This window comes from Monomorium pharaonis, chromosome 8 (assembly GCF_013373865.1).
Source record: "Monomorium pharaonis isolate MP-MQ-018 chromosome 8, ASM1337386v2, whole genome shotgun sequence".
NCBI lineage: Eukaryota > Metazoa > Arthropoda > Insecta > Hymenoptera > Formicidae > Monomorium > Monomorium pharaonis.
Genome location: NC_050474.1, coordinates 20282386 through 20308230, shown reverse-complemented (window position 1 = coordinate 20308230; position 25845 = coordinate 20282386). Strand labels below are relative to the sequence as shown.

Below are 25845 nucleotides of genomic sequence, written 5' to 3'. Positions count from 1 at the left end.
CTCTCGTTATACCTTTCATCGTATTCAAAGAATTCTGCGTTGACTTGAAAGCAGTTATGTTATGATCGAAGTGCATGAAACGAATAAATGACCGAAAACTTACGTGATTATCAAAACGTGAAGATTCTCCATAGTCGAGCAGGTTACAATAAGGTTAAACTTAAGTCTCAATAGAGGTTTACCGTAAAGCTCGTGAGAATTTTGCAGAGCACAATAGTAACACCACAAGACAGTTAAGGTTTGACGTATCGATCGTCAATAGCGTTGTAACTTCCGTAACAAGCTTACGAGAGAAAGAATGACATCTCTTCTATATTACTGATGTCACAAACATGTTTCTAAAATATTGAATTTGCGAAGCAAACAAGATAGAAATTTTTCAAAGATATTAAGTATGACAGTTTATTTCACTCTCGCTTACTGAAGATTTTCCCTATAAACGGTGCTAGCATATCTTATAAAATTAACTTTCTCATATTTTATTGGAAAAAAAGTAAATTACTTAATTCTCTCTTAAATTAGTTATAATAATTAGAAAAGTATTAAGTAATTTATCCAATTTTTTTAAAATTTTGAATGTCTATATTACAGAATAGAAAAAATACATTTTTGAAGAAAATAGAAATCTTTTTTATTTTAAGAGAAAGAACTAATTTATTATAACAAATCGTTTTCTTAAATTGGTAAGTAGAAAGAAGGGCGAATTGGTGAGATTGGCAGGAGTTCAAAGTTAAAAGAAGAAGTTGTGACGTAAATTGCCGTTATTTCCTCGAAAGAAAACCTTGGTGCTGATCCCAAACAATTGATCCGTGCTTACTCGACTTCCGCGACTGTGCTTTAATGGTTGCGAGACACGCTACGAAAATATACTTAACGTCAGTGATTTCTGTGATTAGTGGCGATCAAACATTTATAATAATGACGTTCCGGTTTACAAGGTTTAGGAATACGCTCAAATGTTTCAAAATTGGCTTAATTTCTGTTGATTAATTTTATCTTGGTGCTTCTACCTGCCAATTTGTAAAGCACCGTCCATGTAGTGGATAAACTGTTATTGGACTCTTGTATGTTGTAGCCTTCGTTCTAAGAAAATTTACGAGCTCCTAGTTGGAGTAATTTCACTAGAAACATACAAGGAAATGTACAAGAGAACTGATGATTAAAATGAAGGAACATATTGAGAAATCTTGTAAAATAATTTTCAAGTATGAAGTTTAATAATATGTGGTAATAGTTTAAAATTGCAAATAAAAAAAAGTTCTTTTTCAACAACTTTCTATTTAATGTTACTCGGATATTGTGAAAAATTTAATTTCAATCACTGAAAAATCTTTTTCGCTTCCGAACTCTATGCTTACGTCGATTTTCCAGTTTCTACAATGAAAGTAATCTTCTATGAACTGAATCAAATTTACCGAATGAAATAAATTTATTGCGTGCTATTGTGCTTAGCTTTTCTCTTGTACTTGTTGATTCGGAAATATCGAAATAGATAAATATTGAACTTTGCTCCAGATCTCGCAATTCATTTTAAAAAATGGGTGATAGTTTTTATTCTCCAACTAATTGTTATTAAAGTGTACAAATATTTTATTTGTAAAAATCTAATAAAAGTTTCAAAATGATTTAAAAGATAAAAACAGAGTTTCGAAATTAAGCAATTTATTTTTGCTATAAATATTGGTCATCATGTATCACATAACACAACACATAGTAAAAATATTTGTTTGAAATAAAAGTACGAAAGAAATATTGGCTCGTATTCAGAATGCGTTTATAAAGATGTTTATATGCTTTTTTGTCATTCTATCCTTGTTGTTTAATGAATAATAACGATAGAGTGACAAAAATGCGTTAATATAATAAACACTGAATAGGAGCCATCTATAAATTTACAATTTATAAGATTTATAAAATGAGATGAAATTTATATATGCAATAAAGAACTTCTTTCTATTTTTCTCTATATACAATTTAATTTTTAATTCTCATGGTAAACTTTTAATGTTCTCAAGATTAGTTTCAACCCTTATTAAAATCTTCCAGTGTTCTGAGAAAAAAAAAATTAAAGTTTCAAAACCATTAAATTCAAGATGGCAACAGTGTTTTATATTTTGTTTTTGCACGTATAATTTGTTAACCCGAGGCGTCTCCCGCTCTTGACTCGCTGGAGCGTTTTCACGCGAGAACAAGCGTTAACGGAATCATTAAACGCTGGTGAGGTCTTAATTAGAGAAGATACAAGTGATCGATGGCACGCCGACTTCTCCGACAGTCGGCGATTGGTCGGCACGGAAGTTATTTAGAAACTTCGTTAACGAGTAACGAAGTTAGCTGCCGTGGCACTCCGGATGCCGCACTTCGGAGTCCCGATTTCCCCGGAAAGTAATGATCGCGCAATTAAATCTTTTGGGGCAGATGCGACACACCAACCATTTAATTTGATTAACGACGAGAACTGCTGAGGCTTCGAGGACTCTTACGATTGAATCTCGATCGTTTTATTCGACTGTTAAATATGGGATTGATTTATGGAACTTGGTGATGAATCCAACATGGAGTAGAAGTGCGAAACTTGTAATTACATCAAGTGGATTTATACTTTTACACGAACTCGTTAAATGCCAGAAACTTGTGCCAATATTCTATTGGCATGGAATGTTACTTAACGTTAAGCGTAACGGCGAACAGGATGTATTTTTAGCATTATCTCTTTCTTTCCTTTTGGAGTTTCTCTGTCGGTGCGCGTTGTACATAATTCTCCTTTTTAGAAAGACATAATTATGATAATGAACATAGAATAATGATTTTCATCTCGAGATTTTAGTGAATGAATTTTCTCGCAGTGTTGTCTCCACCGACAAAGATAGTGTCAAGGAAAGTATGTAATTAAATTTGCTTTAATTAAACGGACGGAAATAATGCGAGAAACAGCGAGCGCGCGGGATATTCTCTCGAGGAAATTCCTCGACTTTTAATGTGAACCTTTTACATGTGTTCCACCTCGGGCGTAAAATTTAATACCTCGCCAAGATAACGTTAGCAGTTTTCCGCAAAATTCTTTGGGAGGAGTTAATATAAAACGACAGACTCATTACAGCATAATTATCCCAGATTAAAGGACAACGTTACGTTATAATTATATAATAAATGTATATACACGCACCAGCTATTCGAACATTTATAGCATAATATTAAATCGATTGTTTGCAAGCCAAAATTACTTGTTGTTTGAATTAGACATCTCGGCAAAATTAGCTTTACGAGTAATCCTATTACGATGTTTACGTAATAAGGTCTTTATTCTGAATAATGGGTCTTAGTAATCTGCTTTCCGTGGAATGTTGTTCCTTATGCTAATTGTAAGTTACAACGCAAGCTGCGCAAGCTCCCTTTGACTGTTTTGTCGCGATACGCTTACCTTAGATTTGTCTAATTCGTGTTTCTGTGTGATAATTTTGTGGATTCAGTAACTTTTCCGACAAAACACGGAAACATGCAAGTGATAAATTCTTCCATTAATTCTAATAGTAACAATTTTCAGTTTTTATATTTTCGACTTACGGAAAAGAAGTACATGATCGCTACTTTGGTAACATTAGAAAATTAATGTCCTTTGAGGAGGAATATTTTTTAACTTGTATTTATCATCGGGGATATTTGATATGTTAACTTGGAAATAGATAACAGATAAATATCAGTTTTTATATAAAATTCTGTGATTTTTATAATCGATAAATGACATTATTGAATGATAAATTCTGTAATCATATTTTGTTTTAAAACTTCAATATTGCGTTTTTCTTAAGTTTACTATCAGCTATATTTTACCAAAACACCATTATTGAAATCTCGTTGAAATAAGTTACGGTATAGGTATCATCTGCAAATTAACGGACAAATGATTACTAGAAAGCCAAGTTTTATTTGTCATACGTGTCGTTACATTCACAATGTACAGATTGTTAAGTCGAGTGTTCCGTCGTGCTTAGCGGCAACGCTGAATCGCGCGGAAGTGCCGCAAGCTTCCCTTCTCGCGCGCAAGTATGTATATTTCCAATCGAAACTCCGCGTTTACCGCCCGCGGATGAGCAAAGGGCGAGAAAAAAAAATACGTTCCGCAACCGGACCTTCCGGGTTTACGAGCATTTGTCTCGATATTCGATATATCTCGGCGACAGTTCATTTTATCCGGGAAACGTTCTGGAAATGAAAATCTCCTGATTACAGCGAAGCCCCCTCTGGCGACAGCCTGAATCCCGATTTTGATTTTGCTCCTTTTTTCTTCTTCCCCGTCTTCCTCTCTCTCATCCCCGGTCGTCCTGTTGCTCTTCCATTCGGTCGCATTTGAATTCGTCGCGCGCACCGCTCATTTTGTATTTGAGGCACGAAAAGTAATTCCTTCGCCAGCGTTCTCCCTTAAGATTAATCGCTATTGCATATACAACTTGTGAGCAATCTTCTGTACGAATACATTATGAAAGCCCTCTTCTCCAATACGCCTTGCACGCACGCACGCACGCACACACGCACATTTCGCACGAATATTTTCTTCCGACAAGTGCGTGATAAATGAGCTTTCTTTTCGGGAAATGTAATCCGAACTTTATTTCGGGAACTGTACTTTAATCACTTCGTGCTCGTCTATTCTCCAGATAGCGAGAGCTAAGTTCGATCCGGAACGAAGCTCTGGTTGATCTCCTTTGAACATTATTCATACGCAAGACGTTTTATCATACAAACGCGCTGTTGGCTGGGTCCACAGAGACTGTCCAAGACGCGTGTCCTATCTAACCCGTTAGTAGGATATCTCGAGTATATCCGATGGAATAAGTATCTACCAATACCTTTTCCGATGGTGAATCGAGGATTTTCGAGGGGAAATTTATGTTCCTTCGCTCTCTTCCGTATCTCATTATCGAGGGTTTATTCTTCAGGTACGGGCGATTCCTTTGAACGATCTGAAAATAGATAGTCTCCCTCGTGTCGTTTTGTTTTTATGAGGATCATTCGTGTATTCTTGCAGTTTTTTCACATTTGCGCATCTAACAATTGTCAAACGCATGCAAAGCTTCAAATAGAATTTTCCATTATCCCACAAAGGAATTCCATGAATGACGAAATAGAGTTACGAGACGAGAAGCAACGTTTTTGAATCATACAATATGACACTCAATGCATAGTCACAAAGAAGGAAAAGAGATAATGTAACTTAAAAAGTTTTTTCTAGAAAAATTATTTTTGCCGCAATTTTATTTACGAAAGCTTTTTTCATTATTATATTTCATTATTATAAAAATAAAATGTGAAATGCATATATTTTATAAATTAGAGTTGGTGATATTTTTTAAATAACATTAATAATAAAATAATTATTAAAAAATTGAAAAATATGTATTAATTTAGGAATCACTATTATGTGATTAACGTAAAATTTATTAATTATTATCGCTTAAGTTTTAAAACATCGTTTTTCTCTTTTCGTCGCCCTGTTTCCGTCCTTTGTATTTAGAATTGCATACATCAATTGTAAGACTTATTTGTGTTCTATCAGATTGAATTTCGTCTTCCCACTTAGTAATTTGGCATTCATGCATTTCCACCGTTAGCGCGAAGTAAGCCTGACATTAATTAATTCATTTGATTAACGCGCGGAATTCGATTAAACTTCGCGAAATTTTCACTGACAAGATAACGTTCAATGTTGCGTAGTAAATCAATGTATATAATTTAACAATACCGATAAATTTTTCTCGGTCCGACGTATCGCTCGCGAACACTTCACGATATTCGCTTGTGTGTTAGGAAATATCAAAACATCATTCAAACGTAACTTTCCACGTAACTCGATTTCTCGTCTCGCTTACGGGCACGCTCCTCGGGGAGGACATCCTGACACGTCTGTCTCTGGAAGTTGTCCTTCGTCGTAGGATAATGCGCGGTATCGGTTACGTCAGTCTCGTCGCGTGTACGGAAGCGACACGGTATAAGTTGCTTACGGAGGACGCGAGTGGTACTTATGATCCTTGCGCTGCAACACTTCTTCCTTTTCCCGTAGGGATAAACCGGGGATCAGATACACGTCTCGTTTGCCGCGATCGGTGAGACGCTGTCTCTCGTTTTTTCACTCGACCGATACTTCGTCCTGCCGTTACTTGAAGGCGCGATAAAGGAGGATCTCTTTGTATCCTGTGGCTGCGTGTCAGGACTGAGGAAGTCGCATGGCATTCTCTCCGCGTCGTAAACGTGACTCACGTCCTCGTCCTCGTCGTCGTAACGTAGTCTTATCGGCGAACGAGCCATCGCGCTTGCGTGCAACATATTGCATCTGAAAGTAAAAAAAAAAAAATCGCGCTTGTTCCAATTGCGGATTCGTATAAATGCGTCGACAGCAAACAGCGTTTTGACATGATAGTTATGTGAACCTGATGTAACTTAGAAAAATGTGTTCATTACATATTTCGAAACTAAATCTTCGAAAAGGTCTTGAAAAATTTAGGTACTTTCTAATAAAGCAATCAGATGAAATTGATCGATTAATGAATTCTATAATTTTATAACTGAATATTGCTTCTGAAAAACGTTCTGGTAATCTCTGACACTGATAGGATTGACAGTGGCGAGAAAGTTGGAGAGAGGGAAAGGGAGTAAATTAATGCTTACTTGATGCTACGTTGATAATGTAAACTTCTCACGCGAATCAACTGAGACCCTCTTCTGGACCCGCATCCGCATACCGTGCTATCTTTCATGCTGCTGAGGTCGTCCCTCGTGACAGTCGGGCTCGCCGGTGTGCAGTGCAAGGTTTTCTTAAACGCCAGCCTGTACTTGGCACTCATCACGTTATACAGGATCGGATTCACGGTGGTGCTGAAGTAGTACAGGCAACCGCCCAGCGGATACAGCCAGTCATTAATGTCGTTGAAGGCCGACACCTGATACACGTACAATAAGCGCTGAGCGTGAAAGGGCGCCCAGCAGATAAAAAATGTTATCACGACCGCACCTGTGGAATGAAGCCATCGGTATCTTTCACGTAGCCGTATATATCGTTGTCCCCACTTCGTGGACAAGGGAGAATGCACGAAGGAGCTTCACGCAGGGAATATTATCGAAAATGATATAAAAGCGTAAGCTTAAGCGTAACTCCCACTCATTTACTGAAAACAAATTTAACATTTGAAACTAACTAATTAAACAACTTGCTAATAAAATTGTAAGCCGTAAGTTGTGAACGTCTGCTAAAGTAGGATACTCCTTAAAGAAAATTAATGATCGAACGTAAGCTTGAAATTAATGAAAGACTAAAAGTGTCTCTGAACGTTTTAATCTGCCAAATCGTTGTTCGTTGCGAGAATTCTTTTATGAATCTAATCCTGAGAAAAAAAGTCACTTGTAATATAAATTTCGTTCTTCATTCCTTTCCGTGATTCTCCATTCCTTTCTGGTTATAATAAACGGCAGGAAAAGTTGCTTTATTGGTTCCTTGTATCGATTATGGTAATATATTCATATTGTGATAAAAAAATATGCATATATGCTCTTTGCTCTCTATTCTTTGAAGTAGAGTGATATTTATGGAAACATCAGAAGTAGAAGGAATTCAATATTCACCGTCAAGTATTCGAAATTATTTAAAATAAAAAGTACGTGCTGCGTAACGGTACGGGATTCAGAACTGTACATCAAATAAGAGAATTTATGGGAAGCGATCCTGAGAAAAACGTAGTACGGAACGCAGATGTGTACTCGTGAAAATTTAAATGATACTCTTGCTATATCGCGCGCGACAGGCGTCAGATTCTCGCGCATTGCGCATAATTTATGATATTGTCGCGCCTACGAACGCCCTACGGGCTATATTTTGCTACCGTGAATCGAACAAACTTGCAATGCATACAGCCTTATAGGTTTTAACTGCGCCGCATCGTCTTCGTGGCAAACCGAAGCAGCTTAATGATTAATCGATGCTGCAATCGATTATCTCCGTTATCCATCTTTATCGGAATATTTTGTACGGAGGATTTATAAGGCCGACATAGAGGAATGGCATTAATCCATTGTTGGGAACGAGTGACACTTACGCAAAAAGAAAATATTCTTTTAAGAGTAATAATAATACTAAAGAGAAGTAATGAAATTAATTATATTAATTGTATTGGTTATGAAATTTCACTTAATTTGAATTAGTATTTAATTGATAAATTTTGTCAAATGGAACATCGCTGCTGGTAATGGCCAAGCGCAAGTAGAACTTATCAAAAAAATTATAATTTATATATCTTACTCTCAATCCCGAATACGCCTGTGCGAAATTCACCCCGTACTTTAACGTTCTTTAAATATTTAAATTTATTCTCCTGACGTGAACTGTATTTTCTTTTTGAATGTATTCAATGAGAAATTGAAGATATCAGAAATCTAAAAAGAATCCCTTCTTATAGTCCCGCGATCGACAGTACCTTCATACCTTTTTAAGAAGACCGTATTTCTCAAGAATAACATTTTTCTTCCGACTCACAACAAGGAATAATATTTAAAATTGCGGGTTGTATCTAACATCGTATTTCTGAAAATAAATAAAACAAAATCGAGAAACTATCGTGTTATGCAAGCATCACTCTTTCTATCGACGTGGAATAAATTTTTCATTGCTATAATCCCCGAGAAACTGCACGTTAACTTTATTAAGATTGCATCAGCTGAAGAGCCGAGCGGAGACACGCACAAGTGCTCTTCACAACGAAAGACAAAATAAATATCCGGATTATAATAACGGAAGAAGAACTTTCAGTCAGGTGTCTGATTATGAGATTGATGAATAGTGAGAACTTCGGACCGACGGGCTACCGAGCTAGAAGCTATCCAATATAACGTCAATTCAGCCTTATAGAACTTTAACATCCACCGTCGTGAAGCGTGCGCGCTAGCGAAAATGAGAAAACCATGAGCGGTTACCACATGGAATTTTGACACCTCCGATAATAACTATTTTCTCGAAAACTGCTCTCGCGCAATATGACTCCCTGCAATTTATCGCACGTTGAAAATATTGAAGGACGCCTGGACAAGGATTTACGTAACGGAAAAAAGTTCGGCGCATTTTTTTAAATGAACTTTTTTATCTTTCTCAGATAAAACTTCCATATGTTTTCAGCTGCAGTTATGAAAATTTTGTAAGACGCGATATACTTTGTGCAGCGTTTATCTCAAGAAGTTACGCCCGCTTCGCGTCGAGCTGAACTTGAAAAAATAGCTGTTTAGTTTTTTTGTTACGTGTATACACGGAAAAAAAGATTTGTTAAAACAACTAAGAACTATTTCACTGATTTAACAGATATAGTCGTAATATATGGACAGTCAGTATGTTAAAATAGCAAAGCAGAATAAAATTATAATCACATTTATCATAATAGCTCAGCAAATTTATTAATGCAAAGGACAACTTTCTGCGAAGATCAATCGAATATATGGATTAAAACTTTTAATAAAACGTACCAGCTGTAGATTGCGCTGTTATAATGAGGAAAATTTGTTGCATTAGCAATTTTCATTCTAGCAAAGAATTAGTTGCTCTAACAAATTCATTTATCGCGTTTAAACATTATTTCTTCGTCGAACTATGAAATTTCCTTAGTTACAGATGTTAAACTCGCGCAACAAGTTATACCTTTGCTGAATCATCCAATCCATTTATTCCGAATAAACGATCTTTTGTGATGATTTTTACACCCCAGTTAAAAATCACTAAAGAAAACTAAAAGGTAGCTTATGTTGCGACTGAGCTTTACTTTTTCAGGCTGTTGAGGGTGTAAAACTCACCCCAGATGATTATTCCCGACTTGAACTTCGACTTCGTTCTCTCTCTGATAAATCGGTGAAACGAATCGACAGCGATACGAGGTTCTTTTGCGTGTGATTCATTAAAAACATATGAAATAAATGCCGAGCGGCCCCACGGGGGTGTAAAACAGCGTACGTATTCGAAACAAACGCGGCGTTGGCGCGGTGCGATAAATTCGATGGGGCGCGTTACACGCGAGTTCTATTACTGCACGTGCACGCGTTCCCTGTGTCATGTGGCGTGAGTGATGTGGCGTGATGGTGTCCGGAAAAGACGGAAATTTACTGAGCATTCGGATGATGGCTTTTCGTGATTGAGCCTGCCTCGTCTCTCCGTGAACGGAGCCCTCGATGCTGTGCCCGAGACCGTTGCTCTGTATTCGCAGGCCCATCCTCACGTAGAGTACCGCTATTGACAGCATCGGCACGAAGAAGAATATGAGGCAGCTGAGCTCGTAAAGCGGGAACTTTGGCATGTTTGGTAACAACATGGCACACATTGCCGACTCCTCGGAATAGCGACCCGATCCTGTAAACAGAAAGACGCGTACCTCTTCTAAACTCCCGTTATCATTATTTTCTTTCCACAGATAATTTTCTTTCTAGCCCGTATTTTCATTTTACAGATAATATGAATCCTACAAAGGGCTAGGTAAAGCTTTATTAATCTTTTTATAATGTAAATAATTAGTATAATAATTAATTACCATGTGGCAGTACTAAGTTAGGTTAAGTTTTTTTTTTTTTGTGAAACTACGAAGTTCTCTTTTTGCAATATTATATTGGAATCATGTCGCGTACATAGGGAAATATTTAAATAAAAAACATTTGTTGACGTTAGCATATAGAATGGGAATTAAAACTTTATTCTAAATAATGATGTTTCTTTATAAAGTTTATTTAAATTACACAAATGACATAGGGAAATATTTAAATGAAAAATTCGTAGAAGTTAGCATATAGAATGGGAATTAAAACTTTTGTTCTGAATAATGATATTTCTTTATAAAGTTTATTTAAATTACACGAATGAAAAAAATCTGGACATAATAATCGCAGACAGCCATAAATTATTGAAAAGATTTTAATTCAATAAATTTTAGGAAATACGACGATTTTAATATCCAATAATCTGAAACATAAATTCTCTTGCAAATGGAATTTCGTTATAATCTTTCAGCTACATGTATTGCAATTGTCGGATTAAAAGCTTTAAATTATATCAGTACAGACACATTACAATATGTCCTGACTAATTAATTCGCGATTGAATAACTACTTATCTGTCCAATGTGTAAAACGTATTTAAATATTTTAAGCTGTATTTTGTTGAATATGCAATTTGTGAAACAATAATTCACACGTTTTATGATTATGTAGACAATACACAAGGATAAATGAAAGTTGTTTTTGCAAATACAATAAATTCGTGAAATATGTAATTAATTCAAAAATTGATTTAAATTTAATTTAAATATTTTTACAACAAAGTATTGTTGTGAAAATTTGAAAAATCATATTGTAATACATATACATTGTATACAAATTATCCTAAAAATTGTAATTATCTTACTCTACATACATATGATATAAAAATTAATTACATTTTATATATTATATTATAATAACGAATTATGTGTAACAAATTAATTATTTAATCAATATTATTTTGTGTATTTTACATTTGCACATTGCATATAATTAAGTAATCGAGTAATATTGTGCAAATTTATTTTTATGACTTATTTATGATTAAATAGATTTTACATAAACAATTTAATAATATTAACATTTTATTTTTAAATAATCTCAAAATAGTATTAATTGTCTCAAGATACAAAAATTTAATATAGAATTATAATATAATAACTTAATTTATATAAATACTTTTTCAGTGAAATAGAGTAAATGATATTGTTTAAATAAACATTAGAGAGGATAATGTATTTCGTCGAAATTAATTGAAATTACGTGAGATAGAATATGTGTGTGAAATTATTTTGTATAATTAAATATTATTTCGCAGTAACGACCATCACATTAACAAAACGCGTGGTCTTTAGGATTTTTTATTATCCGTATACTGGCACTGTAGTTCGCGTTGCACTGACAACATTTATACATCAAAAGTTTAGTTACATTTTTTTAATGGACATGTCTAATTTTAGAAAATTAGAAATTTCTAAAACAACTTCCGGAACTATCTCTGACAATGAAATATTTAATAAATGATAGTTTATTAGAAAACTACATATTGAAAGTATTTTAAAAATAAACACAGATTTAGAATGATTCTGATATTATGCCCCATTATTTTCATGATTATATTGTAGAAGGAAAAAGAAAGTATATATACAATATATATAGAATATATCGATTACAAACTGAAACTAATTAAGGTAATTGAAATATTTGAAATTATTAAAAATTTGGAAATGTTGAAAGCATTAAAAACTATTAGTTTATATATTCATGCATATAAAATACATAACAAATATATTTTTTTAATTTTACAAATTTGATATTGAATATCGAGAATTGTTTATATGAATAATGATTGATTTAATTCCTACAATCTTGAAATTTAATATGAGATATCGTCCAAAATAAACTTTAAAGTACACATGTACAATATACGTAAAATTGTGAATAAAACTCCCATCTTGAAACAAATTATTTAAATATGGAGCTTTACATTATTTATTATCTGGTTGGTGAAATATAAAACGCGGCATTAACGTAAGATGTAGATAACAATTATAGCAATTTATAATTTTAACGATGCACCTCAGGCGCATCGTAAAGATTATAAATCACTATAACTTAAGGCGACATATTTCAGCAAATTAGTGAAGTTCACGACGAAAATTAAATTTTGCACATTAGGAACGTTTGCGCACTTGATCAATACTGTTATATACGGAATACGTATCTTTTTTTAATGCTGCCAGATGTATGTATTTGCCGTCGGACGATAAATTTCTCATGTGATCTAACGCGGTTTATCGATAATCGCATCATTATCGTTCTTGATACCAAACGTTGATGCGCGGCCGATGGAAGGCTTCTCTTTATGCAATATAATTGCGCGCGCTCAATACATTGTTATTATACGCGACGTCGACTTCTCACTAAATTTTCGAACGTCGTTCGCGTACGATATTATAACATAATGGGTCTTTTATATTCTGTAAAAATTAAGAGTCTCAATTTTCTTTCAATTCGCGTATTTGTAGAGCAATCGATTTCCAAGTGCAAGGTAGGAAAGACTTTTCTCGATCTATTTTATATCTGATATTTGCAAAAAAAAAATACAATTAATCGAATTACAATTTATTACAATTGCTCAATAAAACTTACAATAAAAATAGATAATAGAAATTAATTTAAATTTAAATATAATTATAAAGATAAACGCGGAAGAAAATTTTAGAGGCACTCTTTAATTTTGAAATAGAAACCTTTGTATCTTTGTAAAATGGTTTTCTATCGTTCTTCTAAATTCAGCTATTTGCAATCGATGTTATGTAGAACTTGAAATATGTATATACAGTATTGCAATGACGATCAGAGGTAATCGGAGATAATTCTCGCGTTGATTCACCGAAAATCTGTGGCGAAACGGTTCATATGACATATTCATGTGACCACAGCTATGTTTTATACCACATGTTGCAGTTTGGACAGCTATTTCCGTAATATAAAATTCATTGTGTACTCAACATGATCAAAATGTTTCCGACAGAACAGCGAATCTGTTTCATTGAAACAAATGCTGACAAATTCTCTACAAAGAGAATGTTCTTCTATGTTTTATTATTGCTTTTTATTGCCTTTTTGGTACAGATTATGAGTTTGTTGTGAAATTTTTGTAAGCTAGTTTACTTTTAATTAATTTTCTTCTTTTTATGTTAAAGAAAGTTAATGGACTCTATTTAACTCTCTTTCTCTCTCTCTCTCTCTCTCTCTCTCTCTCTCTCTCTCTCTCTCTCTCTCTCTCTCTCTCTCTCTCTCTCTCTCTCTTGCCCTCTCCTCTTTTTCTATCTCTCTCTTTACTTTGCGCAGCATCGATTTTAATAATTTTGTTTTTTAATTATGGAGCTCGCGTGATAACTTCAGTAATTATTTGCGATAATACAGAATCTCATAATAGCGCAAAATTGGTTTGTATATTGATTATTAAAATTAAGAGATTACTGGATGGTGTCACTTTAATATATTGTTTTATTATTATTAAATGAGAGATATATATTAATTTCTATTAATTTACTAATTTACAATGTTCTTTAATTTTCTCTCTTCTGGAATTTTTAGGATATGTTTAAAATAATGTTTTTTCATGAATTAATTTTTTATATGCGATTTGTTTGAATCTTTTTAAAAATGTCATTAAAAATGTTATTGAAAAGAAGTCATTTTCAGTTATGTACTATACTCCACTGTGTCTACGATCATTGAAATCGGGAAACTCGTGAAAAATGTGCAGGAAAAATTGGATGAGCGTTTGCTTTGAACAAGTTTACTCGTCGATAGCTGGCAAGTGTATTCAGGGTGAGCAAATACAGCAGCCATAATTACACGTAGGTCGCACATTCGCTATGTTCGTGTATCGTGTATTCAATTCTTTTCCTCAAATGATCCCTGTAGATAATATATTTTTGATTTGGCCTATCTTTGAAAGACTAATAAAAACAACAGACTAACAACCTTAAAGAAACTATATGAAATTAAGATAGAAGAAAAAATAAATAAAAAAGATCGGAATAAATTGAAAAAAAGATTAAAGAACAAAGCAGAATGATAGCAAAAGAATCGGAAGAGAAGGAAGAGAATTAGAGATTGAAAGAAAATATGAATGAGAGAGATTTAAAAGACTGAAAAAGGCGGATTACAAATAGTAAATTATAAAATTAGAATGAAGAAACTTAGAAGGATAAAAAATCACCAAAGATAATCCAACAAAAAAAATTAATCAGAGAAGAATAAAAATAAAAAAGAAGAGAAAAAGAAAATGAAAGGAGTCTCTTTTAAGTTTCATTAAAAAGAATTGAAAAGGGATCAAAGAAGTTGCGGGAAAATTCTGAGAAGAGGATTAAAGGCGGAGGGGACAAGAGATAATTAAAGAAAGACAGAGAATCAAAAAAGAAAATTAAAGCAGAATTCTAATATTATTCTGTGTTTATCTTATTTAAAGTATAAAATTTTTTTGTTTAAATTCTTTCCCAGAAACTCACGTTTGTCAGCACCATTTGACAACTCTGATCTATTTGAGCTTTCCAGGTGTTGGTCGTATGGTGAGATTATCTTCAGCCTACTTTAGATGATTTATAATTTGTCAGAATTGTATTTATAATTTTATAATTTTAGAGTCATAGATTTGCAAATGCATTTTATATTCTACGAAGGACATATATAAAATTATAAATATAAATAATATAAATTATTACACAAATCTCTCAAATTTGTAATTTTTTTTTATTCCGCGTAATATTATTTTTTATATTCCACGCTATCGACGATACTTGTATCGGTTTTTGTGAACAATTTTAGAACTTTTATTTACGCCACTCATACTGCTGGTCAGGAGCACACGACTCGAATACGAGTGGGTATGTTATTAACACAAGAGATACTCACTTGGCGGATACTCGATGTAATTGACGGTGGTGTAAGCGGCGAAGGGTAGGGCGAAAATGAGGGCCAGCAGCCAGGCGCCTAAGATGAATCGTATAGGTCGTTTCAGTCCGCTCATCGCATACAAATGAAGGGGATGGCATATAGCTAGATACCTCTCCAATGAGAACACCACTATTGTTAACACCGACACGTAGGACGACCTTTATAAACAAACGTATGAACTAGTTTTATAGTTGGTCGGTGTTATTAATATTAGACTCTTTACAACACATTTATTAATATATATTTTCTTTTACTTCCGATTATAAACTTTCACAAAATTATTAAAAAAGTTTCTTATTAAATAGATTTCTAATGCATATAATTAAAAAACTTAAAACTACTATGAACTTACTTTTGCAAACTCTAATACACAAGTCGTTAAAAATTTTAGAACTTTATTGATATATATTTATACTAAAGTTTTTTCTAGTGAAAATATATCTGCAACGGGAGAAATGTAACGAGCTTTCTGCAAGAGAAAATTATTTCAAACAAGCTTACGTTTTGTATGTACATAATTGCTGTGAGATCTCATTAGTTTCTGTAATTCTTCTTTACGCGTTTCTTGAGGTTGTAACATGAGAGAACTCATGCGTAACCTGAATGTAAAATAATCAAACACGTTTGAGGTAACTTTTAATAGCTTTAAGACTGTGTAGTGTGTTAATTTATCCTACAGTTATGTACTATAACATGTGGTTTCCTTTGGTGGATCCTCTATATCTCTTAGCTTGCTTACCTGAAATTTATTTGGGGATGCAATTTATTCTGTAACTAAGAAAGTTAACAAAATTTGTCCGTACAGCTGTTACACGGTTTATTTTTTTTCTTGTTGCACATAATAAAATATAAATTATTACATTTGCATTACGTTAGAGTTTGCAATTAAATTAGTATTTTATTTCCTTTTTTCGGTAGTTTTTTATTGTCTAAACTTACATTTCTGAAACGTACGCTCGTATTTTGCATAAACCCACTCCAAGTGTCCATGGATATTGCTGCCAAAACACGCTTAATTCGTTGGGCAATCCTAGAAGCAAAGAAAATATTATCTTATGTGGATCGATTATTATATCAAGTGCATAAGTTTGTAAATATCGACTAGAAAGAAGGATTGGAAGCGTTGACAAGGGGGGACCATGTGACATAATTTACATTTGTTATTTCCATTACCAACTATTTTTGCAAGGTGCTTTTTAAAAACTTTATTTTTTAAACAAGAAAATAAAGCTACAAAAAAACAAAATAATCTCTTGCATAACATTACTTTATGCATTTCTCTCATTAATTACCTCCATATAAAATATACAATACATAAAGGAAACGTGAAATGTTCTCAATTTCCAAATAGAGAAGTCCGAAGAGACGTTAAAACGAAGCTTTAGAGTACTATTAGAATCTTTGTTAAGATTAAAAAGCTAACAGGTATAATTGTAAATGAATCATAATGAGCACGCGTAAACGAAAAGACACAGGAATAGCTCGAATTCAATTGTCATGATATAATTTATGCAAAAAGCCCCTCGCGACCAATTGCTAATTATAAAGCAGAGCAAAATTCGCATTACAATTAGCGTTTCGATGAATTTGTTATAAATCAATTTTCCCTGTTGTAATTTATTATTGACCTGTAACTTTATTTTCTTCGTATAAGAGAAATTTGTGAAATTTTCTTTAATAAAGTAATTTTCGTAATAATTACATCTTACAATAGACTCATAAAGCGCCAAATAAATCATTGCGTGTGTATATATGTTTGTATGCATAATTTAAAATCGAATATATATATTTTTGCGTTACTTTTAGTAAGAATAAAAAATACCTTTTAAAACGCAGTATCCCCCAAATGAGATAAAAACCTTGGACTACATTTTTTCTTGCGTGATAACAACCGTGATTCCGGTATTAATGGTGTTTACAAGCGATGCAGCAATTACCTGTCGCTGCAAATTATTTCATAACTCGCTATGCGTTATTTGTGACCGGGGATACTGTGCATGCAAATGCTTCTTATATTTTTTTCACGCTTGCCAACCATAGAATACTCCTGATTCACATCGTTTATTTTATCAAATTGCATACACACGTTTGGATTTAAAATGAACATAAATATTTTCTCTTGCATTTCGCCATTATATTAAAATGTCATACTTCTCTTACATTTCGTAAAAAATGGAGCGTATTTTTCTGAAATGTTTGCAACTTTTTACAGCAAACAATATTATTTTGTTTTACTGTTGAGTATGTCACAGAATTAGTTTAAATTTTAAATTTTGTAATAAAGAAAGCAAAAAGTAGATAGTAATAGCGTGTATTTCACTTATTCTCTAAAGACATAAGTAAATTTTAAAATTAAAAAAGGATTTATTTTGTATTTATATTTTAATAATCTACACTGAAAAAGAAGTTTGGTAATAATAATCAAGCTTTGACAAAATAAATAAATGAAATTTAAAATAATTAAATGTTTGATTAATAAAACCAAATATTTAGTAATACTTAGTGATTATATTAACAGTAATCAGATTACTGAATATTACTAAATATTTGATTACTAGCTTTTTCGCCCGCGCAAAGCGCGGGCTCAAAAGCTCTTGCTTCACACACACACACACACACACACAATACATACTCGCGCAAAAATACAGAGTGTTTCAGAAATGATGGTCGTAACTATAGGAAAAAAAATCCTTTTTTGAAACAATCTGTATATAAAAAAACCGAGTCTATGGGAGCCATCCTTGAAAAATTTGGAAAATTTTGAGACCAATTGCAAGAGGATAGGACCACAAATAACGGAGTAGTTCGTGAACATACAGAAATACGGACCCAATACTTATATATAAGTATAAGATATTAACATTTGATTGAAATTTATTTTATCACATTATTATTTAAGCTTTATTATTATTACCAAACTCTCTTTTTAATATGAAAAGACAACAGATTATAATTTTTAACGTGGATTACTTGTATTCTGCTTCTTCGAAGATTATTATAAAATATAAAATCAATATTTCTATGCAATACATAATCCGATATGATAAATTAATACATAATATATGTATATAGCAAGATAACGATAATTTGCCGCTCATTTGGCAAGTCTCGCCTTTATGAGAAAGAATACATTTTTGCACTGACCACACGAGTGGAAACTGGCAATATCTGAAGTAATATCTATTTAATATGCATTATCTCACACTTTTACCTCATTTTTTATTCATTTTGCGCGATATTTCTCAATGATATACTATTTATAGATTCCAAAGATATATAAAACATGTTCATGAATCATGCAAGAGACGTCATGCGAAAGGCGAAGTTTTATTTAACGATTTATCCTGATATTTTGTATCGGATGTCGTTAAAACGCATCGTAAAATAACGACATGATTGGATGGCGAAAGCTTTAGCTTTCCGCGGCCGGCGTTAACACCGTACCATTAAAGCTTTGGTCAAATCCCAATACATTCCAATATCGTGATCAGCATTGATAGTATCTATAGACATTAATAAAATATTTGTTTTTTTTTATGATTGACAGTTTGTATCAAAAATACTAGGAAATATTCGTAAATGTATTTTCAGTTAGAAAAGCTACTTATTGTTAGAAAGTAAATTGTACAAATTATAATATCGAACAATTTTGAAATTTTTATTCTTATGCCATTCTGAAATATTGAACATTTTTAATTTAAAATTCTGAAAATTGTTACTTAAGTAGTATCACGTTAAAACTGTTCCTTTTTAATTAATTCCAAATCCTCAAACTATTTCAATACTTCAGCATTCCAGTACATTTACTTTCGCATCGCTCTCTTTTACTTTGTTCTTTTATTAATAAATTCCGTCACGAATCATTAGGGACTTACGCGACACGATTATTATATTTGTGAAAAAAAATGTATCGCAATGACTAAAAAAAATTACAAAAAATATTATAGAGAAAATCTAATATACAAATTATAATGAAAAAGCAAAAAAAAATCATTAAATATTTATTTAACAAAAAGTAACGTTTATTATTATATAACGAACGAATAATAATAAAATTGATCCGGTCTGGTATTAAAGATTCGCGATATACATACATATATACATCTTAAGGATTCTATTAAACTCATCGCTATCGATGGGGAAAAAAAAACACCGCGCGGACGAGGAAAACGTAATAAAGCTTGATGTGCATATATTGTTCGTATAGCTTATGTTTACGTAAGTGTTAGTTTCTATCGGGTTTTGTTCAATCACTTGGGATATTTGCGCAATTGAACGGCGCCGATGCAAGATCACTGTAAATCGTAATTAATCGAAGGCCCGACGGGATCGCATTAGCTGCATCGCGCGGAGTCGTCCGTTTTATCCGACTTTGGAGATCACAAAATCCATTAACTCGCGGTTAATATCGAGTACGTGACGAATCCTCAAATCGCGCGATAGAACGTGTTCTCGCATAGACATTGGCTTTCACTAGGCTCAATGATGCGCCCTTATTAGTCCATCATTAATGAGGCTATCGGAAGATTCGTATTTGAGAAGTTTAAGTTCACAATTGAGAGCTCAGGACTCGGTCATGTGGACAATGTAAACTCCCCGTAAATTTGAAAACTTTCCACGCGAATATGAAATTCTTCACATAAATTTGATAAACATTTGTCGCTTGTCAGCACCACTTTTCTTTACTTTGGACAAAGAGATGATAAAAGAACTTGTTCGTTGTACGTTTAAATATATATCTTCCCTTTTCGCCGTTTAATTAAATTTCCAATTGATTTCTCTTCTCCTATATATTATCTTGTGTAAGATATAATATAATGTCGTAACAGGAGAGATGATGCATCGTATGAAATCGACGTTTCGTCGTAAAATTGAAGTTTCTTTTTTCTCGCGGAAACAGCAGCTTATTAGATACGTAGCTCTCGTATTTTCTTGGCAATCTGATATGTGGACTGGATCTGAAGAGGGAACATCGAAACGCAATATATATGGCGTAATATATACTCGGATTCAATGACGATCCTTTTAGCCGAAGTAATCGAAACGCAGAAATGTTTGACTGGTTCTTAAGTTACAAGATGTTAAAAATAAAGTGATTTTTACGAATGGAGTGGAATCGACTACTCGATTTAAGCGCCAGTAAATCAACCATTATTCACGCGCCGTAGTGCATACGCGGGTAATCTGAGACATCCTGTATATCACGGAATCTTTCCGCCACAGAGAGGAACGAGTTATTGCTAGACCATAGGTATTCGGAAGACGTACGTGTTCAAGGCGAGTTTCCTACACTTATATGAGAAAACGGGACTTCCGGGACGTCGTTCTTCATTCGCCTTCCACGATATTTCTCGCAGTTTCCACTGCGCACCAATATGCAGATTAAGCATGATCGGATATTTCTTAATCTTCGCGAGGTTCCCTCTGAAGATATCTGCTCTAGCTCTGCAAGAGACGAGCCGGAGAGAATCATTAAAAAAGTTCCGCTATACTTTAATTTCACTCATTAAGCAGATCGGTTGAGAATTCTAATATGTATTCGTGTCTTTAAATTTCAATGTTGAGTGCCTTATTACGTACGTACTTCTTTTTAAGAGAAAAAAAAAGTGATTTTAAAGAGAAAAATGCAGAATTTTACGCCAGATCGGAACAACATATTACGACCGCGAGGAGCGTGGAAATTGTTTTCCGCTCGATCTCCGAGATATCCATATGCGAAAATGTTTGCGATATTCCACTGTTCATTTGCATTAATATCACGTTTGAGATATTCATGAAGTACGAGGGTATATCAAATGAGGCCGAACAATTGCGAGATACGCCGGTTGCATTAAGCGCGAACGGACGTTTGAAACTTCGAGCGGCGCTATCGGGAGGGAATTATGGCCGGCGCTCGAGAAGGACGGGGGAAAAAAACAAAGGGCGCTACGGATTCAAGCTCAATACCGGGCTGCGTGACTTTAATTGCAAAGTACTGGATTATTTGTATTTCTTATCTCTCTGCGAGATTTAATCGTATTTTATTGCCGAACGGACAACCGTTACGTCGTACTGTTGTTAATTACGAAGGAAGAAAATATCCACGTCGATCACACTATTAGAAAAGATATCGTTTGATACGCTTTTTTTTTTAATCGGAAAGTTGCGGAAGGCGATAATAATACACATATTATTTATGCATCTCGGAGTATCCTGTTGAACGACGAGCCGGCATATTCGTTTATCTTCGTCTTCGGTTAATTAAACTTCTAAATCTGATAAGCAGAGTCTCCGCTCGTTAGAGGATATTGCATTCTCGAAATTTGTTAAGTGAAATTTCTCTGGAAGAAAATTGCTTATCGCATGCGTTCGAAAAATTAGATTTGCGGGAGTGGAAAACAAAATGTATCGAACAATATATTTTCGTGTATATTCATGTAACACAAAATAATGGTTTCACAATATCTGGATGTTTGATACCTAGTTAATCACTTTTGTAAACGCGACAGACACATGATTCGTTTATTGTTCGGAAGTGTTATATGTCCAAGTTTATGAAGTGAAAGTATCGGATTATAACGATAGAGGGAAGAGACACAATACACTGTCAGCGGTGTGTTACAAAAGGTTCAGAAATCCGCGTAGATGGGAAATAATTTTGATGCTATTATTTCTACGTGTTTATTCTGTGTTAAGTGCAACTACTGTTCCATTATATCGGGGAGATGCTTTCCCGTATATCTTTATAAAGTTGACTTATGAAACTACCGTTTTTCACCCCGACAAATATTAACACGACAATTAAGAAGTCAAAAAGAAACAAAGTGTTCTTTTGTACACAGTATTAAAGCGATAATATCGCGTTTGCATTTATTTCGGGGATCAATAATTATGTTAATGCAAACGGTATTTTCTCTAATGAATTTTATTATATTCGCTCCATATTAATGATGGATTACGATTATTTATTCATCGAGAGGTGACACAGTGTAAATCGATATCCGGGCCGCTCATTAATTACCGGCAAATTAATCTGCCCGTGATTTTGACAGATAAACTGTTTAAGACAGCGCGTACATCAGAGAAACGTCCATGGTAAACAAAGGTAGAGTCGAAGATTGCGCAATTTATTTACCGCGTAATGGAGAATCTTGTAATTGATGAGATTGTGTCTGCTGAAAATGTCGTTTTTTCTCCTTAATGCACACGAGAGAAATATATTCTTATTGTCTCCCGCAATATTCCTATTGCAAAAGACTTCTGCGGAGAGAGCGTTAATAAAGAAATACGATTGTCGTCGGTCTCTTAACGGCGAGCGTTCGACACTCGCAATAAATTGCTGCATTTCCTCCACGTTCATCATTGGAATGTGAATGATGGATATTTCACTCACGTAGGGAAAGCGTATTGAATCTGCAAAATGTGTACCGCATAGAGAACTTAACAGAAGGAGGAAAACATTATGAAGCAATACACCGCGTTTGCATTTTTAAAAATGTCGATTTTTTTTACACGTGGATCATATTTGATTTAAATTAATGTATTCTATTAATCGGTTGCGATGTCGAAGAAAAAAAGAACGGTGCGTTAAATTTTTCAAACGCTCACTCACGTTTGCCACGATGAGAAATATCGAATTTTTTAATACATAGATTACATTCGGTTTAAATTAATGCATTCCATTGATCGGTGCAAAAGTGTTGGAGATAAAAAGGCAGCGCGTTAAATTTTTTAAACGCTGATTCCACGATACCACGACGAAAATATCGAAATTAATTCTTGACATGTAACCCTCAATCGTATAATTAACACGTAATGAATAGGACGCGGCACTGTGTATACCTTCATTATCGCATACATGGTGAGATTCGTTATGATGATTATCGCTCGTGCGAAGAGACAATGCAATAGTTAGGTTACAGTAACTTTGTTTCAGATCAGCAGCAGCACATATGCCTATTCTTCGGCCGCCCAAGATGCGGTGTTTTTTGGTCGCGATAAATATCAATAGCTGATTAAATTAATCGTCGCCAACTAAAGCGGACTCATTAAGCGTATAACAATTTTGATCAAAGCGAATGATGAACAAAAGCAAACGATTCTAAATTCCAGCGGGTCGCGATAAAGTAACGTTTACAAAGTAAACCATTATTGTCATTAACAATTCACGTTATGCATTACGTGTTTTTCTCCGCACTTTATTAGCCTGTTACTGGGCGAAAGCCCAGCATAAACTTAATGCGATTACTGTTAATTGGATGGGTACATAATTATTACGGTCCTGGTGTGAAGCTTATGGCTAACTAATTGGAAATGGCAGCAGAATGCATTTAATAAAACGTAAAGCCGAATTGCGAATGCCACGCAAAGCTATTGCAGCTAACGAAATTTCGACAGACATGGAAGAAACGATAGGAAAAGTCAGATAGAAAAACTTTAGAGACGAAGATTGCATATCAGATCGAAATACCAAACAACTCGTGTTACCGCAAATATTCTAGCCGCGCGTATGGGTGTCAAGTAGAACAAGACGAGATAAATCAGACGCAACGTGAACTGGCAATCTTCTGTTGAATCAAGCGCACTGAATAACTTAGAACTGTGCCACGGGGAGAAAATTTTCAAGCAGAAGCAGATTGTAATCTCTCCGAGAAAGATCTCTTCTCCGATCTTTTACCGATTGAATCTTTATAGATTACACTAAATTTCAGAGACAAAATGCAACTTTCCGATAGTTTATTAATCGAATAAGCAACTTGTTCTAATTATATATTGTTAGCAGCAGTAAAAGTATCAGAGAAATAAAGCAATTTTATGCTACAGATAATTAAAATTCTGTGTTTTACGTAATTCAATTATTTAAATGAACAGCTTGAATAATTTTAACGTTTTTAAGCGAAAAGAAGAATTTCGGATATTTCACAGTAAAACTCATATACTAGCTTATTTGTTATAATGCAATTTAATAATGTGTTACGAATAGAAAATTAAATTAGAGATATGAAAATGTTATAGAAATAATAGGTAAAAAATATTTTAATTAACTTAGTAAATATTTGTTAAATATTAATTCGTACAATTAATATCACATAATTTTCATACATTTTAATGCTTTGCAAAATATATTAAAATTTTAATTATACAATTATAACTTTTAAATGACACGTGATCGAAACAATTTAATTCACTTGTTGAATGTATAAAGAAATTGAAAAGTAAATTTATATTATAATATTATTATTTTATAAACAATATAAGAATTTATCAAATCTGTTTCAAATTATAACCATTGGTCTTTGAATACTAATTTATTAAACAATTTAATATTGTAATAAATATTATTTATTTGTCTTCTAAAGTTATGAATTAAATAAATATGCAAATTATTATTGCACAGAAGTATAAAAAATAAAGGAAAAAAACGATCTTAGGGACCATATTGTTCAGTTTAATTTTGATTGAGGAAACTTGTGATTAAAGAGAAACGACAATTTTGAAAAAAAAAATCTTGACTCACCGAGAATCAAGAGAAGCAGGTCGGATATCGCTAGATTGAATAGATAATAATTGGTGGCGGTTTGCATGACGGGATTTCGCCTGATGACGATGCAGGTGACCACGTTGCCGAACACGCCGGTGACGAAGATCGCGACGTAAACGAAGGTGATCGGCAGCACAAGCTTCAGCGGTAGATGCTTCGGTCCCAGGATCGACTTGAGATAATCGGACTCGCTCAGGTTCATCAGTTCCGTAATGTTGTCGATCTTCATGAGATACCGATCCGAAAATTCCATACTTCGCGCGTTTCATCAGTCTGATCGATAGCTTAGTACCAGTAATGTCACCGATCGAATCGTCCGTACGATTCTATCCTGGATAAGGAGGCTCGTTCCTTCTCCTCTTGACAGTCATGATTATGCACTGCATTAAATTCCCATCAGGCAACGCACAGAAACTCAACATTGTCGATTGTCCTCTCGGTTTCCGGCACATCAAATCGAACACCGCGTGAGCATCGAGTCGCTAACTGATTCATTGTTTTCCTCACAGAAGTGACGGTGCCCGCTGATCGATCTCGATCGCTCGATCCTGATAAAAATTTTCGAGAACGAACTCATTAGTTTCTCGGGGGATTAATTAAGGGTAGATCGGTCAGTCGCGACACGCGCGAGAAATGTATTACGGGGATGAAAAGTGCTCCGCTCGACAGATCGTGAACAAATGACGACCGCGGAGCGCTCCGGTCTTTCGCGGACCACGCGCCCATCTACCACGCATCCAACCCTTAACTTCAACCCCCTCGAGAGAGCACGCCGCGCCACCCGTCCAATAGAATTCCGTTGG

General features: G+C 34.0%; 2 protein-coding genes across 3 annotated transcripts in view; one reads left to right on the top strand and one right to left on the bottom strand.

Moving 5' to 3' along the window:
* LOC105829458 (centrosomal protein of 97 kDa) overlaps positions 1-25845 on the top strand; it is a 63118-nt gene that overhangs the window by 3486 nt on the left and 33787 nt on the right. The window lies entirely within an intron of this gene.
* LOC105828819 (neuropeptides capa receptor) lies at positions 3906-25758 on the bottom strand. The gene is made up of 6 exons (XM_012667340.3): positions 25019-25758; positions 16462-16552; positions 15481-15680; positions 10130-10372; positions 6664-7006; positions 3906-6328 (listed from the first exon to the last, which is right to left on the bottom strand). Exons 1-6 carry the CDS (start codon positions 25293-25295, stop codon positions 6073-6075), a joined length of 1410 nt encoding a protein of 469 aa, XP_012522794.1. The 5' UTR covers positions 25296-25758; the 3' UTR covers positions 3906-6072.